This window comes from Marmota marmota, unplaced genomic scaffold, assembly GCF_001458135.2.
Source record: "Marmota marmota marmota unplaced genomic scaffold, marMar, whole genome shotgun sequence".
Lineage (NCBI taxonomy): Eukaryota > Metazoa > Chordata > Mammalia > Rodentia > Sciuridae > Marmota > Marmota marmota.
The window spans coordinates 19,941,323-19,959,842 of record NW_026000153.1 but is presented as its reverse complement, the minus strand read 5'-3'; the positions used below and the strand labels follow the sequence as shown (position 1 = coordinate 19,959,842).

At 40.2% G+C, this 18,520-nt stretch overlaps 1 protein-coding gene across 6 annotated transcripts in view; it reads right to left on the bottom strand.

The window, feature by feature from the left end:
- Positions 1-18,520, bottom strand: part of Ogdh (oxoglutarate dehydrogenase) — an 84,109-nt gene that overhangs the window by 65,196 nt on the left and 393 nt on the right. For 5 of the 6 annotated variants that reach the window (XM_048786545.1, XM_015490276.2, XM_048786542.1 and 2 more), the window contains exon 2: positions 7,147-7,395. In XM_048786545.1, coding sequence (XP_048642502.1) covers positions 7,147-7,368 — 222 coding nt within the window. In that variant the 5' untranslated portion in view covers positions 7,369-7,395. Of the gene's footprint in view, positions 1-7,146; positions 7,396-18,047; positions 18,424-18,520 lie in introns of those variants that run through there. The other variant, XM_048786544.1, reaches the window with a different exon arrangement.

The following is an 18,520-nucleotide window of genomic DNA, read 5'->3' as shown; positions in this document are numbered from 1 at the left end:
AAGAGAAATACCACATTGGTGCCATTTTAAGTTTGGGGTGGGTTATTTCACCAATGCTCTCAGGAAACAGGCTTTTCCTGTAAGGGGGGGGGGGAGGATCCAAGATACCCCAAGACCACTCTCTTAAGCAGCTTTGTGACATTCCTCAGAAAAGGAGAGCACTTACCTCTGCCCTAGATCTGCACATTCCCAGAGTGGCAATTCTCCAGGGAGGCCAGACAGAAAGAACCACAGTAATCACCTTGGGGTCATCTGACTAGGGCTCACTGAGCAAGTATCAACCCTCTCTATCCTCCACTGCAATGACTCAGCAGCCCTTTGAAGAGGAGCCTTAGTCCAGCTCCACAAAGCAGCTGCTTCAGAGTTTTAAGTACAATGCCTCTATCTTCCAATCACAAACTCCTCTCCTCATAGCCAAAACAGAGATGCATAGTGCTAGGAAAGATTTCCAAGGGCCCAAAGATCTCCCACAAGGCACCCTTGGGTAGAGAAGGGAACCAGAGAGCAGGGCACCTAGAGGCTAAACAAGGTGTCTATACAATGTGATGACTTCTCCTAAAGCACTGGCACTTTTTAATTTTGTTTTGTTTGAGGTGGTGGGGATTGAATCCAGAGATGCTCTACCACTTAAGCTTCATCCCAACTCTTTTTTTGGGGGGTAGGGTTGGGTGCGGGTAACGGGTATTGAACTCAGGGCACTCGACTTGAGTCACATCCCCAGCCCTATTTTGTATTTTATTAAGAGACAGGGTCTCAATGAGTTGCTTAGTACCTCGCTTTTGCTGAAGCTGGCTTTGAACTTGCGATCCTCCTGCCTCAGCCTCCTGAGTCACTGGGATTATAGGCATTCGCCACAGTGTGCAGCTTCACCCCCAATCCTCTTTATGTTTTATTTGTGAGGGGGAATCTCACTAAGTTGCCCAGGCTGGCCTCGAACTTGCAGTCCCCCTGACTCATCTTCCCTAGCTGCAGGGATTACAGGTGTATGCCACTATGCCCCGTGGCACTGGCTCTTTTAGAAACTTCTCTTCACTGCCACCCTGAGCAAGAGAGGCAGAGCTGCTTTTCCTCCCATGCTGCACAACAATGGTGCACAGTCATCACTCAGCACAGGCCTCTAACAAAAATGTCAAAAGCTGTGAACTGGTTGGGTACAATGGTGCACCCCTGTAATTCCAGTGTCTTGGGAGGCTAAGGCAGGAGGATCACAAGTTCAAATCTGACCTCAGCAACTTAGCAAGGCCCTAAACAACTTAGCAAGACTCTGTCTCTAAATAAAATATAAAAAAGGGCTGGGAATGTGGCTCGTGGTTAAATGCCTCTGGGTTCAAACCCTGGTACTAAGAAAAAAAAAAAAAAAAAGCTGCAAACTACTCACTTAGACAGGTGGATATACTGCTTTATGCTGTTGCTTTCAGAGTTTTTAATTTATCCACTAATTGAACCATAAATGCAAACCCATTAAGAGTAAAATATTGTGATGTAGCTCAATGTTAAATCACAAATTCATGCATTTAATCCCTAACATCACTCCCCCCAAAAACCCCCAAAACTCTCTAGGACGTATTCCAAGCACCACACAGTAACCAAAATGCCTTCTGAATTTCTCCCAAAAATAAATCATTGAAGTAGCATCAAAGTGTTCCACAGATATTCCAACACAGCTGCTCCTTGTCATGTTGAGCACAGTGGAAAACCACCACCCTGCACCAAGAGCAAAGCCATTGTAAGGGTAACTTAAGCCTCAGATCAGTACAGAAAAGAGCATGCCAGGCTCCTATTCTCGTAAGTGCAGCCAAGTCAATTTCACTGCTACAGAGTAAAAAGACCCATATCACTGCATGATAGGGACTGTGTGTATGTTTTTCAGCTGATTCATTCATAGAATATAGGAGGATTATGTTTCATAAACATAGAAGGAAGAGCCAAAGGGCCAAATGCAGAGGTGAGAATGACAGCCCGGCAGCATGCCCTGAATACACAGAGCCCTCACTCCTGCAGCAACCACGTGTGAACCAGAGTTCTTACCACACTTTAGGAGTGGATAAGCAAAAGGCACAAGAAAAAGTCAACAAGAAATGGGCATCAATTAACAAGAACCAGAAGACAGGCCTTCAGAAGTAGAGAGGGGTTCCAACAAGAAGACACAAAACAGGGAAAGAGCTCTGGAGTCCAGGAAAAGTTATGGGAAAGCCAAATAATCAGGCAAAGAAGGAAAGAGAAGCCAATGGCTGGAATTCTCAAAGCAGGTACTGGAGCACAGCAGAGAGGACAACTGCCCTAGTTCCTTCCACCCTCTCAGGACCAAACCTCAGTCCTCCTTAGAAAGGTCAGAACCTGCTGACCAATGCACTGGGAATAACTAGATGCTACTCCAAACTTGGGAGTTGGCCCCTGTCCCTACCAAACAAAATGAGACCAATATCCAAACCAGTGTGGGCTTAACAGTTCCCAACTGTTTATCTTAAACATTAACTGTTTCATTTGACTTTTTTGGTTTTTCTTTTTAGTTTTATAGTCTGGGACTCAAACTCAGGGACTCACAAATACTAGGAAAGTGTTCTACCACTAAGCTATCTCTGAGCTCTTTCCGTTTTTTTGTTTGTTTTTTTTTTTCAGACAGGGTATCTATCATAAGTTGCCCAGACTGACCTCAAAATTATAATCCACCTGGCCTTAGCCTCCTGAGGTAGCCAGGATTATAGGCATGTACCACAATGCCTGGCAGTTTTGACTGTTTTTAAGACAAAAATACAAATAGTCACCATTCCATGTGTCCTGCTTAGACCCTCAAAAGGCAGGACTTGATCTGCTGAGGTACAGGTCACCCTCAAAGTTTCCTAAGAAAGTTCAGTGAGGAGTGCAGATGCCAGCCTAGAACAGAGAAAACAGTCTTGGATAAGATCAAATTCAGAAACAAATGGCAGGACAGTGAGCCAGGTGCAGAGGAAGACTCAGCCAATTGACAGTACTGCCTAGGAAGCAGAACCAGAGGAAGAAGGAATGTGCAGTTTTTTTTTTTTTAAATATTTATTTATTTATTTATTTATTATTTTTTTTTTTTTTAAGTTTTCGGCAGGCACAACATCTTTGTTTGTATGTGGTGCTGAGGATCGAACCCGGGCCGCACGCATGCCAGGCGAGCGCGCTACCGCATGAGCCACATCCCCAGCCCAAATGTGCAGTTTTGATTTGCTCTAATACTTTATGACAGACGAAATGTTTGCAAGTAAACATTTTCTTTTTTTCTTTCTTCCTTTTTCTTCTTGCAATCTGGGGATCAAACCCAGGCCTCAGCATGCTAAGCAAACATCTGCCACCGAGCTACATTCCCATCCCTAAATATTTTAAAAACAAGTTTTCTTTAAAAAGAAGAATGGGTTAAGGGTGTAGCTAAGTGGTAAAGCACTTTTCCAGCATGCTTGAGGCCCCAGGTTTGATCCCAAGCACCAAATGTTTTATAATTGAAAAATAAATAAATAAATAATGAAGAGGGGCAGGGATAGAAGCCAGGTGTGGTGATATATACCTGTTATCCCACACACACACACACATACATACACACACACACACATACACACAAGAAAACAGGGATACAACAACCAACTATAAAGTTTAAATCCAAATGTAAATGGCAACTTTAAGCCAGATATTGTAGCATATACCTGTAATCCCAACAACTAGAGAGGCTGAGGAAGGAGGATCGCCTATTCAAAGCCAGCCTCAGCAATTTAGCAAGGTCCTAGGCAATTTAGTGAGACCCTATCTCAAAATAAAAAACAAAAAAGGACTGGAGATGTAGCCAATGGTTAAATATTCCTAGATTTAATCTCTGGTATCAAACAATAAAAACAGGGTAGGGATGGGATGGGGGGAAGCTTTAAGATTGCAATGATTTAGTCAGTTAAGAGCAGTGGCACATACATACCTGTAATCCCAGCGGCTCAGGAGGCTGGGATAGGAGGATCACAAGTTCAAAGCCAGCCTCAGCAAAAGCAAGGCACTAAGCAACTCACTGAGACCTTGTCTCTAAATAAAATACAAACAGGGCTGTGGATGTGGCTCAGTGGTCAAGTGCCCCTGAGTTCAATCCCCAGTACCTCTTCCCTCACCCAAAAAATTACAATGATTTAAATACAGACCAAAGATGAGATTCAATTAGAGAAATACCCTATTAATTTTATTTGGTATGGTTATGAAAACATCTCATTATCAGTCAGAGTGATGCATTTCATGCCAGAAATGACACAAGTCTGGGATTTGCCTTAATATAATCCAGTGGCTAATCATGGTAGCACACCTTATAATCCCATATACTCAGGAAGCTAAAGCAGGAGGATCCCAAGTTTGAGGCCAGCCTCAGCAACTAGTAAGACCCAGTCTCAAAACAAAAATAAAAAGGGCTGAGGATATCGTTCAGTAGCAAAGTGCCCCCACCCTGGGTTCAATCCCCATTATTATAAAAACTCCAGTGGGACCCCCACCCATAACAAATCAATCAACAAAAAATAAGTGGGTCACAACCTGGGTTTTAACAGACTAGCACAGGGTGGAGCTACTGAAGCTGGAAGATGGGTCTCCTCAGGTGCTTCCTTTATACTCCTCTATATTACCTGTACTTGAAGACACAGTGATACGAAGCTCAAAAATTAGTAATAAAAAAGCAGTGCTGGGCAGAAGAGGGAGACACTGAGTTTGTTCTGCTTCTACTGGATGTGAAAGGTCAATCCCAGAAGCAGTTGAGCTTTCTAAAAATGTATATGGAATCTGACCTCAGGACATTTCTGAAGTGGAAGTGGGAGATAAGAAAGATGATCTAAATCTTACAGTAATTGTATTATCTCTACCTAAACTATGTGTTCTAAAAGGGCATAAATTAAGCATTCTTAATAAAGTAAAGCATTTCTAGGCTGTGAATCCTAACCCTCTATGGGTCACAGATGCTTTTCAAAATTTGAAAGAAATTATGGAATATCTTGCTTGAAAAACATGCATGCACCAAATATGGGTTTAATTCAGCTTGAATAGGATCCACCTCACTGTCTGCAAAGTAGAAGAGAAATGAAATCCCACTAGATCAAAATGAAATCCCACCAGGATCCCTGAATCAGTCCTCCTTCTATTCTCAGGCTAAGAGGCACAGAGCACATACCTGATAATGAAAGAGTTCCTCAGAGACTCAGAAATGGTCATAAAATCTGCCAAGGACCTACACACACCTTCTGATTAAAGTACAAAATCCCTTATATGCACAACCCCTACAGTGGACCTCTCCTGAATGTGATCATTTCCCCAGCAGCCCTTATCTGTGTGTGTGTGTGGGGGGGGGCCTTGGCTCAAGCTAAACTGGGTACTCTTACCCCACCTTAGGGACACAGCAGGTATCCTAACCAGTTCCCTTACTCTCCAGCCATCACATTCTGCTTTCTCTAATACCATGTGGTAAAAAGAATTTTCAAGAACTAGTCATTTACACATCCAAGGAACACAAAGCCACCATGCCTCCACAAAACTCTGTTTAAAAGCTACATCAATAGCAGCTACACTAGTATCAGTCCCACGTGGAGAAAACTGTGGCCATTGCTACTGTGTGTCCTACCACCCAGAGGCCACTCAGGAATGGGCATCATGACCACGTAGCTCACAGCCAGGTCCTTCTTATCTCTCTCACATTCAAGGTGCTGTCATTCAGGAGCTGCAATCTCTACATCCTAACACAACTTAAAATGAGTTGGTTGGTCACAAAAAGGTTATTTGAGAAAAGACTGGCACAAGATGACAGTCTTTGACTCTGAAATGTTTGGGCTATGTTATGTCAGACACAATCTGTACCTGCTGTCATCAGGAACCTCCAGGATTCAACATACTAAAGCAGAAGCACGTTCATAGGACACTTCTTTTTGGGGAAAGGGCTAAGCAAGGGGTGCTACTGCCAATCCAGGGCCTGGTGGATCCAGCTATCTCAAAAACAGTTTCACTCTTCAATGTCACTGACACCTGAAGGTGAAACATATTCACAGGCCAATGGGCACATACTATTGGTAAGATAACCTCATGATTCAAGGGTGGGATAAAGGCACAATTAACAGTATGAATAAACAATGCTGGCTGACCATGCCCTCCATGTAAATGCTGAGCACCATGCCTCTCATTTCCTTCTACTCTTCCAGAGACCAGACAGATGAGATACAGATGAGGAACTATAGAATCTACCCTCCACCCACACTGCACTGCAACCCCACCCATCAAGTTGGCAGCCTTACCTAAAAACAAAGAAATGGCTACTGGCACCTATAAATATTCACTGGCCACAAACTGAATAAACACACTGTTCCAGGTGTAACTTATATCAGCAAACATGTAAAGAAAGTGATCTAAGAAGAAGATGCCCCTATAAGTAACAGAGAAATCAGAAAGAAACAGAAACACAATGATCTAAAAGGTCATTTAGGGGCTGGAGTTATAGCTCAGTGATAGAGGGCGTCCCTAGCATGTGCAAAGTACTGGGTTCGATCTCAATACCACATATAAATTAAAAAAATAAAGATCCATTGACAACCATAAATAAATAAATAGAAGGTCATTTATACAGAAATTACATTAAGCGACTTTAAGGTATATCATATGTAAGTGTCTTCTCAGAACAGTTAGGATGGAAGAGCTTCCTGAGGTCCCATTCTTTCCCATATACTTTCTTTCCTCAAAGGCTTCATCCTGAAGTAGCCATGGGGGAGATCCTGGAAGGCCACATGCATGCTTCCTCAAGTCTTTATAGAATAAACACGTAATTGCTCACATCCTCACAGGGCTTCATACGTGTTTTCTCTTATCCTTGTAGGGCCATACAAGTGGTTCTTCACATCCTTGCAGGGGTATACATGAGCATCCTTTTATCCTCATAGGGCCATACATGTGCTTCTTCATCTGCTAGTTGGATTGATCCTGTTGTCAACTACTGTACATTAAGCAAGGGAACGAATTCTGTTGAGGCCACACTGGTTTAATGCAAACGGTGTGGTGGTCGGTGCAGGGCTCCAGTCGCCTGTCTGTCTGCCCAATGACTGCTCAGGATGCGCACACTTACCTGGGCATCCAGTCAGCACTAGAACAACACACCAATATGGAAGATCATCCTGTGAAACTTACCTTATGTACACTTTTGGGATTCTCCAGCCAAGCACAATACATCTCCTCCACATAGTTCGAACTAGTTCCACTCAGAAAAGGTTCAGCAGCGACAGGTGCAGAATAGCACCGAATCTGTTGAAACGTCCTAATTGCTGCTGGTTTGTTTTGTGAAAATGTCTTAATAGTCTGGGAAGCCGTCAACGGCCTCAACTTAGCAGCACAAGTCCTTAAATGAAACATTTTTGTCCTGAAATCTTTCCCAACTACCTGTAGGGAAAAAAACAAGAAAGAAAAGTTTTAAAACAGCATTATAGAAACTTAGGCTACAAAAAAAATTAAAAATCCCTTACCCTACTCTGGACAAAGATCCTGATCTATAAATGCATTTGCAATAGCATTCTGCCTACTCAGTGCCTGAATCCACCAGCCAAAGAGCTAGACAGAGCAAGACTATGTCAAGCTGACACACATACTTGCAACGCCTACTAGGAGGCATGGGCTAGCCCAAGGGAGGTTGGTACACAGTTGTAGATGTTATCATCTGCATTGAAAAAGTGCAAAACTAGTTTGAGGGGTTTAACAAAAGTGACTTTCTTTATGTTTATATATTATATAAAACAACCACAAAAAAGGCAAGGACCAGGCATGGTGGTGTACACCTATAATCCTAGCAGCTCAGGAGGCTGAGGCAAGAGGATCCTCAAGTTCAAAGCCAGACTCAGCAACTTACTGAGGCCCTATCTTGATAAAATAAAAAAATAAAAAGGACTATAGATGTGGCTCAGTGGTCAGGTGCCCCTTGGTTCAATCCCTGGTTAAAAAAAAAAAAAAAAAAGGCAACAAGGATTAATTAATTTAGGATAAGGATTAACTGCAGACGAGAAAGACATTTTCTAATCTATTAAGACCCTACTGAATACTTGCTATCCTCACAGTGCTCTGGAAAATTCAAGGAAATTAGAAAAAATAGTTTGTTTACACTCAAGTAATTTACTCCTGAGACATAAAAATGGCATAAAGAAAGCCTTGAGTACTTGAGTGGCACAGAACATGCCAAGAAAACCCTCTGAGGTGTGGGTTCCTTCCAGGTAGAAGTGTCTCAGACAGTAAGGATATAGACCAGAAGGAAGGAAGAGAGGCACTGCATGTGGAAGGACTCAGGACTTGCAGACAAAAAGACAGAAGTAAAAAAGTGGTAAGAGACTGAGAGAAAAGTCAGATCTGTGGTGCCAGGAAGGAAGAATGAGGAAAAGTCAGACTGTGACTGGCATTTAGCCTGTCCTTAAATCCTGTGGAGGCAGATGTCTAAGCAAATGAGCACAAGGGCTCTACACAACTGAAATAATAGAGCAGTTAAGTAATCTGTGCAAAAACTGTGCATAAACCCACACACTCTACAGATAGCCTGAGTGGGTGTTCCTTACATCTTATCAATGTCACAGGATTACCAGTAGTAGAACCAGGATCCCTATCCAACCCTCTTAACAGTGGAATCCTCTTCTGCTCTACAACAACCTGCCAGGCCCACCAATCTCTTATATCCACTGGACTAGAGAGAGGGAGAAGCTGAGTCCAGGGGCAAGGGAGGTCTGAACTAGACAGGAAGGAAGGCGCAGAGAGGAAGGAGAGATTTAGATTCATCTACTGATTTGCCTGATCTAATTTATAATCCTCTATCAAAATAGTCATTTTATAAAAGTAGTTATATGTCCACCGGAACTTGAAAGAGTTTAGAGATATTATACTGTTCCCAAAGAGTCTCAAAAACGACTTCCAGCCACTCCCAGGAACCCTGCTGCCTCTAGACAGTGACTCTCTTCCAAGAGAATGAAGATTGCTTCTCTTCCTCTGAGTTCTAGCTGCCAATGGGCAACCAGTCCCAGCAAAAGGGACCCTGGGAGCGCTTTGGTCTCGGGGTCAAGAGGCTGAAACATCAATGGACAAAGAGGAAAGTTCCATGAAATGACACTGCCTAAGAGGGCTGGGAGATAGGTGTGTGTGTGTGTGTGGGGGGGGGGGTCCTACTGGACTCAATGATTGCTTGTTTGCTCATGATTCTGCTCAAAGCAGATTCTCTGGCAGTAAAATTGAAATTACATACCATTTCCAGAGCTTGGGGTGTAGTTCTGTGGTACAGCATGCACTTAACATACTCATGGACCTGGGTTCAATCCCAGCACCAAAACAATAACAAATACACCTCATTTCATATGTACCTGATATAATCCAAGTTCTGAAATTATAAAATGTATGGAAATAAATGTAACTCCCAAAATCGTCTGTACTTTTTATTAGAGCCTTCTTCCTGGCCCAGATATACTCAGACTATACGTAGAGACAATGAAAATATAACATGTCCTTCTCTGGCTGCTCTAGTGTTGAGTAAAAAAAAAAAAGGTCAGTAAAAAGGAAAACAGAATAGATTGTGTAAAAACAAACTAAACAAGCAAAAAATTTGCTCCTCCTGAATTAATGGTGAATAAGCAATATATTTCTAGATTAATTACAGCATGTGACCTTAATTCCTGCATTTTCTTTTACTTTAGAAATCAAAAGTTTTTTGTTAACTCAACAGTAGTTCTTCTGACTTCCCATTATACTCTAATTTTTCCCACTAATAAATTTAAGGCAAACAGCTACTAACATTAGTAGCAAAAATACTACTGTTGTTGCTAAATTTTTTTATTACTCAGATCCAGAAGAAAACACTCATTCATCTAACATCCTTATCATCAAGGCAGCAAGAGATATCCAACTACCTCTAATATAGGGTTTTTTCTCCTGTAGTCACTGAGTCTGATAGTTTATTGCTACCCAGCAGTCAACAGGACAGCCACAGATCTTCAACTTCCCTTACAATGATGACTCATCGGAAAGTTGCCCTTCAGCAGATGGCGCAATACCCCCTCTCCACCCAGGAATGGCCAGGAAAGTTGCTTGCTGTCTATACTCTGACAGACCCATAGAGCTGACACTAGATTTATACTGCCAATTCTGGTAAATAGCCTGTCCTTCACCCTTCTCCCTTACATAATGTGGTAAGGAGATACTAAATGTGAAAAGAAAGAAAACTACCGGCCAATCAACTTTAGGTTTTAAGTCACAATATTAACATTCTTTTGAGTGATACTAGTCAATATTAAGGATAATATATCAAGGGTGGGAGACGTAGCTCATGGGTAGAGCACCTGCTTAAAAAAACAGTTCTACTTAACAAGTGCACCAAGTTAGGGTTAGGGTTAGGGTTAGGATAAAAATAGTTTTAATAAATGATGCCGGGACAACTGTAGTTCCACGTGTACAGGAATGACCCCTAACTCACATCACATACAAATTTAATTCAAAATGGATCAAAGTCCTAAGTACAAGAGATAAAAGTGTCAGACACTTGAAGTTTTATAACTTTCAAGTTATGATGGAGTCTATCTTCTAGTAAATCTTCTACCAATAGAAGATTAGTCAAGACATCAAAAGTACAAAGAACACACACACACACACACACACACAAAAAAAAAAAAAACAGACTTGATCAAAATATTTGTGCTTCAAAAGATCTATTAAGAAAGAAAAGACAGGGGCTGGGGTTGTGGCTTAGTGGTAAGGTGCTTGCCTAGCATGCATGAGGCACTGAGTTTGATCCTCAGCACCACATAAATATAAAATAAAGATATTTTGTCTACCTAAAACTAAAAAATAAATATTTTTTTAAAAATACAGACTAGAAGAAAGTATTTGAAAATCATTTATCATTTATCTGATATAGAACTTGTACACAGAAAATATCAGACAAATAACCCAATCAAAAAAGAGGCAAAGAATTCGAATTGCTATTTCCCCAGGGATATACGAATGACTAGTAAGCACATGAAAAAATGTTCATGGCTCAACACCATGAATCATTAGTGAAATGAAAAAAATCAAAACCACAGATGCCACTTTATACTCATTAGATATAATTAAAAAGAAATAACAAGTTTGGGCAAGGATAAGTAAATGGAAACTCCTACATTTCTGGCTGGAACATGAAATGATACAGTCGCTTTGGGAAAAGAATGGCAGTTCCTCAAATGCGTAAACATAAAATTACCATATGACCAATTCCATGCCTCAATAGATAACTAAGACAAATGAAAACATATGCCCACAAAAAAACTGGTACAGTATTTTTTGAATAGCAACACTATTCGTAAAAGCAAAAAATATAATCTGAATATCTATTAATTGAGGAATACATATTGTGGTATATCCATACAATATAATATCATGTAATAAAAACAAATGAATTTTATGCATGCTACAATGTGGATGAACCCTGAAAAGATTACACTTAGTAATAACCACATATTTTTATTCCATTTATATGAAATGGTTATAACAGGAAAATTCATAGGGACAGAAAGTACAAAAGTGGTTGCCTAGTCCTGAGGCAGGGGAAAGGCACAAGGATGAGGATTGACTCTTAATGGATATGAGAGTATCTTTCCAGGGGAGATGAAAAAGCTCTAAAACTAGATTGTGCTGATGTTGTACAACCATCTGATATTCTCAAAAGTATTCAACCGTACGATTTAAGTGGGTATCTGGGTACAGTGGCACACACCTGATAAACAGGTCTGGGGATGTGGCTCATTGATTAAGTGTACCTGGGTTCAATCCCCAGTACCAAAAAAAAAATTAAAAATTAAAAAAATTTAAGTGGGTAAATTGTACATTATGTAATTTATATCTTAATGAAGTTGTTTTAAAAGAATGATGTCTGAGAAAAAAATCCAAGAGAATTGATCAATAAAGTATACAAAATGATATAATCTGTAATCTGTTGATTTCAAGACTTATAATCTGTAATCTGTTGACTTCAAGAATAAATTTATACATTCAGAACAAGATATAAAAACAAAAAAGTAAAAATCAAAGAAAATTTTTGTTAAATGCCTTGCCTTATCCTTAAGAAATTATTACTTTGGGGCTGTGGTTGTGGCTTAGCAGTGGAGCTCTTGCCTGGCATGTGTTAGGCACTGGGTTTGAACCTCAGCAGCACATAAAAATAAATAAATAAAATAAAGGTATTATGTCCATCTATTTTATTTATATATATATATGTGTGTGTGTGTGTGTGTATGTGTATTTTTTTTTTTAAAGAGAGAGTGAGAGACAGAGAGAGAGAGAGAGTGAAGAGAGAATTTTTTAATATTTATTTTTTAGTTATCGGCGGGCACAACATCTTTGTATGTGGTGCTGAGGATCGAATCCGGGCTGCACGCATGCAGGTGAGCGCGCTACCGCTTGAGCCACATCCCAGCCCCCGTGTATTTTTTTTTAAATGTAATTTTTTTTCTGAGTATGAAGCCCTCCAGGTCTGTGTCTAGAATTTCCTCTATATCCAAGGGTCACCTCTAAGTCCCTACTGCAGAATGCGGGAATAGGAGAAATATGTTGATGCCTATCAACATAACATTCAGAGGGATAACTGAAAAGGCAATGTCTAGCGAAAACAGCTTGTGCAATATCTTATCAACTGAGTCTTTGAGAAAAAAAAAAAGCATACAAGCTTACCACCTATGTGTATTGGCTGGCAACCATTTTAAAGAACAATTTGAAAATATATTCCCTTTTATTTTATGTTTGTTTCAGACTCATTCTTCTTATGATTCAAGAACAAATACCTGCTTCATACCTGTGGCTGTTATTCCATGTTTGCAATTACTATAGTTTGAGCAGTGATACAAAGAACATTATGTGTACAGAGTAAAACTATCAATTCTCCTTTACTGACTGAGAATCTCAAGCAATTCAACATCTTCTGCTAGTGATAATAATACCTCTTATTAAAGACAAACTGGGGGATAGGAGATGGAAAGGATTACATTTGAATGGGAAATTTATCAGTGTGACACCAATTCAGTGTGTGAGCCTTAATACCACACAGCTTGTGCTCAGTGTCTTTGAGTCACAAAGCAGAGACAGAAATTATTCTAATCTCATAACTCATACTGTGTGTTTGTAACTATAACACAAACATAAAAACACTTTTCAAACTTCAAAGTTTCTGTGATTAAAGAATTATAAATTACCAGGAAAAAAGGGCCAACCAGTGATATTTCTAAAAAGCTAAAAGTTCTAAGATACCTAAACGTCAGTTAATTTAGTATAGCAGCCACTCTAACTTCTGAAACATTTGTACTCTATCTCCATCATTTAGCACAGAAGCCCACCTAGCTCACCAAATCACATTCCTTCATCACAGGAAGACCTCTAAAGTGAGTCCCCCAAATGAGCTTCAGTACCTGGGTATGGCCCTGCAGCTTTAGAGGTGTCAAGGGCTACAGGTGTCTGAAGAGGTTAACTTGTGAGAAGGGAGGTAGAGAGGTAATTTTTAAAGGTGCTGAAAGAGTACAAATTTTTAAATCTTTATGGAAAGTAAGATAATATGTCAACATTTTATTAAAGCATATTCAAGACTGTTCCTTTCTGGTAAATATAGCTAAAAACATGAGATATTACATTTAAAACAAAATAAGACTCTAGAAGGTGAATAGAAGGAAGCAGATTGGTTAGGGATTGTGGCGCCCTAGAGGGGGACAGAGCAGTGAGTTCCCAGTTTTCTTTTTACTTCATGTCCCAGATCAAGTACTAGAGAAGCCTGAAATCCAAAAATGCCAACAGGTGTAGAAATAGCCACAACAAAAGCCTGTTCTCTCTAGCCAAAGAACCAGGAAAGGGGCAGCAAGGTGGAAAATTTAATTGCTCCAACACCAGAGAAAACACTGGGGGCCCCACCCTCACCCACTCAAGTGATGTCAGAGTAGAAACCAGAGACTTTCATCCCCCTCCCTGCCCCCACAATATTATCAGTGGGAACCCTATTTCAACCCTGCCCAGGAGTAATGAGGTCGCACCCCACCCTCCCAGGCAGATTGCAATCAGTGGGGAACTTTCATCCAGAGCAGTAACAAGGAGTGCCTGCTCTGTACAGATACCCCTACAGAGCAAAACTGAGGCAGTTTTGCCCCCCAAGCAGTTCTACTCTGCTAAGAGATTTAAATAAAACTGTGTCTCATAACCTGACCCCCTAAATGTCCCAGCAGCAATCAAAGATCTCTCATTAAGAACCAGAACAATCTCAACTTAAAGAAATGACAACCCCAAGATGACAAAGCTGTTAGAATCATCTGGCAAATATTCTAAATGAGCTACCATCAAAGTGCTTTCATGAACAACTATGTACATGATTGAAACAAAGGGAAAACAGTCTCAGCAAAGAGAGAGAAAATATAAGGAAGAAAACAAATTCACAACTGAAAAAATGGAATAATGGATGGGTTAAACAGCAAAATAGAGAGGACAGAAGGTAACTGGTGAACTGGCAAAAGAAATTACCTAATCTGAAGATCAGTGAAAAGAGACTGAAAAAATATGAATAAGGCCTCAGAAAACATGGGACTATAACAAATATCTAATATTTGTATCATCAGAGTCCCAAAGAGAGGCTGAAAAAAAAAAATAATGGCTGGAATTTCCCTAAATTTGGCAAAAAGAATAAATTTAAGACATTCAAGAAACAGACCCCCAAAGAAACATACACAACCAAACTTGAAAACTCAAAGAAAAACCTTGTGAGAATTAAGAAAAAGAATGCATTATATACCAGAAAATTAAAAATTAAAATTAACTTTGAATGACTACAGTTCTCATCAGAAACTATGGAAGTCAAGAGGAATTAAAACAGTATTTTTTTTTCCTTTTCCTTTCCTTTTTTTTGGGGGGGCGGGTACTAGGGATTGAATCCAGAGGTACTTTACTACAGAGCCACATCCCCAGCCCTTTTTATTTTTTATTTTGAGACAGAGTCTTGCTAAATTGCTTAGGTTAGCCTTAACTTGTGATCCTCCTACCTCAGCCCCCAAGTCATGGGATTACAGGTAAGCACCACCACCTTCAGCTTGACACAGTATTTTTCAAGTGCCAAAGGAAAAGAACTGTCAATCTGAAATCATGTACCCATCAAAATATCCTTCAGCAATGAAAAAGGAATCAAGACATTCTTAGATGAAGAAAAACTAAGGATTTGTCATCAACAGACTTACTCTAAATGAATGGCTAAAATAAGCTCTCTGAACAGAAAGGAACTGAAGAAAGAATCTTCAGCCTTGGCAAACTTGAAATAAACAAACAAATAAGTAAAATGGGCTGGTGATAGGGGATATAGCTCCGTAGAGCACCTCGGGTTCAATTTCTAGTACCACACACAAACACATATACACACACTGAAAAGAAGAACCTTGAAACACTGATGAAGGGAGAAAGAACAATGAAAAGAACAAACACATGGATAAATACAATATCCTTGAGTTTCCTAAACTATGTTTGACAGTTGAAGCAAAAATTATGTCACCAGGTACAGTGGCACACATTTGACCTCAGGAATCCAGGAGGCAAAGTTCAAAGCTAGCCTGGACAACTTAGCAAGACCCTGTTCTCCCCAAAATTTAATAAGGCTCAGTGGTAGGTCACTTCCACCCCAGGATTGAATCCCCAGCATCAACAAAACAAAAACAAAGATAATATAAATATTATTTTAATATAATTTTAAAAATCAGAAAAAAAATCCAATTACAAAATGGGCAAAAGATAAAGACAGGCATTTTAAACAAAAGTATATACAGATGGACAAGTAAACACCTGAAAAGATGTTTAATATCATTTACCATCAGGGAAATGCAAATTAAAACAAAAATGAGACATTACTACATATATATTAGGATGGTTAAAATAAAAAATAGTAATATCACCAAATGCTGGCAAGGCTGTGAAGAAAATGGATTGGATTATACATACATTGCTGGCAGAAATATAAAATGATGGCAGAGTGGCACACACTTATAATCCCAGGTATTTCAGAGCCGAGGCTGAGTGATTGCAAGTTCTAGGTCAGACTCAACAATTTAGGGAGAACTTCATCTCAAAATAAAAAATAAAAAGGGCTGGTGATATAGCTCAATAGTAGAGCACCCCTGAGTTAAATTCCCAGAAAGAATGAAAGAAAGACAGAAGGAAGGAAGATAGTACAACCATTCTGAAAAAGTTTAACCATTTCTTTGAAAACTAAGCAGGCACTAGAGATCTAGTGATTGCACACACACTTGGGCGTTTTCACAGAAAATGTCAACTTACATTTACATAAATACCTGTACATGAATGTTTATAGCAGACTTATTTGTACTAGCTAAGGAATGGAAACAGCCCACATGTCCTTCAATGGATGAATAGTTAAACCAACTGTGGTATATCTACAGCTTGAATGCCAGAAAAAGGAACAGTCACCAATAACACACAATCATGTGGATGAAACTCCAGGGAACTACGCCCAGTGAAAAAAAAGACCATCTCAAAAGGCTGTATCAGTGCCTTTATTTGGCATTCTTGACACACCAAAATTATAGAAAAAGTGAACTAGTTACCAGGAGCTGAGGGCAGCAGAAAAGTGGATATGGCTATAAAAAGGCAAGAGGGGGAATCCTTGTTACTTCTGTATCTTGAATTTTATTAATGTCAACATCAGCTTAAAATATTTACTGTAGTTCTGCAAAATGTTACCAATGGAGAAAAGTGGGAAAAACAATAGTGCAGGATCTATGCACTATTTGTTATGACTATGTACAATAGATTTGAATGTATAATTTCTCAAAATTTCATATTACTCAAATTTTTCAATAATTGGTACACTCATCTCAAAAACTAAAAATGATACTGTAAAACAGCACTCAAAGGAGTCACTTTTAATTGATCTCACTCCTCATGCCCTAGTAGGGGCACATACTAGACATATAAACATGGTAAATATTTGGCACTTAATAAATTATGCTTTCAAATTTAAAACCAACAAAAATTCATATGAGTATGAATTTCTGAGACTCAAGTCAGGAGTGGTGGCACATGCCTGTAACCCCAGCAACTCAGGAGGCTAAGGCAGGAGGATTTAAGTTCAAGACCAGCCTCAGGAACTCTAATGAGACCCTGTGTCAAATTAAAAAAAAAAAAAAACGTTAAAAATAACTGAATTGGGGCAGTGCTTGCATAATTGTGAATTTACTACAAACTACTGAACTGTGTGCTTTAAATGGGTAAAATGTAGTAAATGTAAATTATATCAAGTGAATTATACCTCAATAAAGCTGTTATTTAAGGCAGGGAGTGAAATATTAAAAGTACTCTCAAAAAAAAAATAATGAGGATACTCTGATCTGTTCCAACTTCCCAAGATCCAGTCTTGAACTATTTTACAAAGCTACTATAGTGTTAAATATTTCCCTATTTTTGACTATTGCACCTAGTGTCACTCAACCTAATGTAGGCTCCTGAGAGCAACGTAACTGAATAGACTCCAAGTGCAGGACTATAAGACCAGGCACAAGGAAATCCCTATACTGTATGTTCCATCTGACTAGTATCAAGGCAAAGGGGCCCACAGACAGAGGTGGAACATGCCAAGGTCATGAAACCAAGGAAAAACTTGGAAAAAACCCTTTACTTTACTTGCTTTTACTTAATGCTTTTATCACCAACTTCAAAGGTCATGCAGCTGAAGCAATACACTCCTATCAACTTACATAACATCTGACATATGCGTCACGAAGCCTACAATGTTTTCAGGAATTTCTGTGTATCTGAAACTGTCTAAAAGCATCGATCCTATACTTAAGCCTGCACAGGTGTCCGATAAGTGACCTTTTGACGTCAGAGTGAAGAAATCTCCACCCTTAGACGAGGCTAACGCCGCCATTTTCTGAATATGCGTCCAATTTAGAGCCAGAAGTTTGATCACGCCAGCGCGAAACCACTGATTACCGCATTTCCCTCATCTCTAATCAGCTGCCCCATGGCCAAACCAACCTGCTTCTTTATTCCATAAGCATCCTAACCTCTATTCCCAAGGCACAGATTTGACGCCAGATCTCCTGTCATCAGAGCTTAGCCGCCACATTAAGAGACTCTTGCAAAACGTATCACTTCAGTGATGGCAGACTACCAGGTGGGCAAGAGGGGCCTGGCGCTGCAGCAATCAGGGTGAGGGCACCGCGGCAGAAGTCCCCTTAACTCTCCGCAGGCAACTCTCCAAGTTCACGTCGCACACCCTTCCCAAGGGAAGGGAGCGCGAACAGTTTGTATCCGAACTTCGGCCAAATCTACATAGCACCTGGCAGCCAGTGGGCCTGGCAAAGAGAACCGTGAGTGCCGTGAAGTGAGGCCGACAGGCCAGCGCCCCTGGACAAAGGACAGCACACTGGAGGCCGCGGCTAACACGGACCGTCACGCGACGGCAATGCGACCTTGAGGTCACCCGGGACACCGCCCGCTGCCAATGGCGCGCGGCACTGCGCCCCGCGCGACCCGG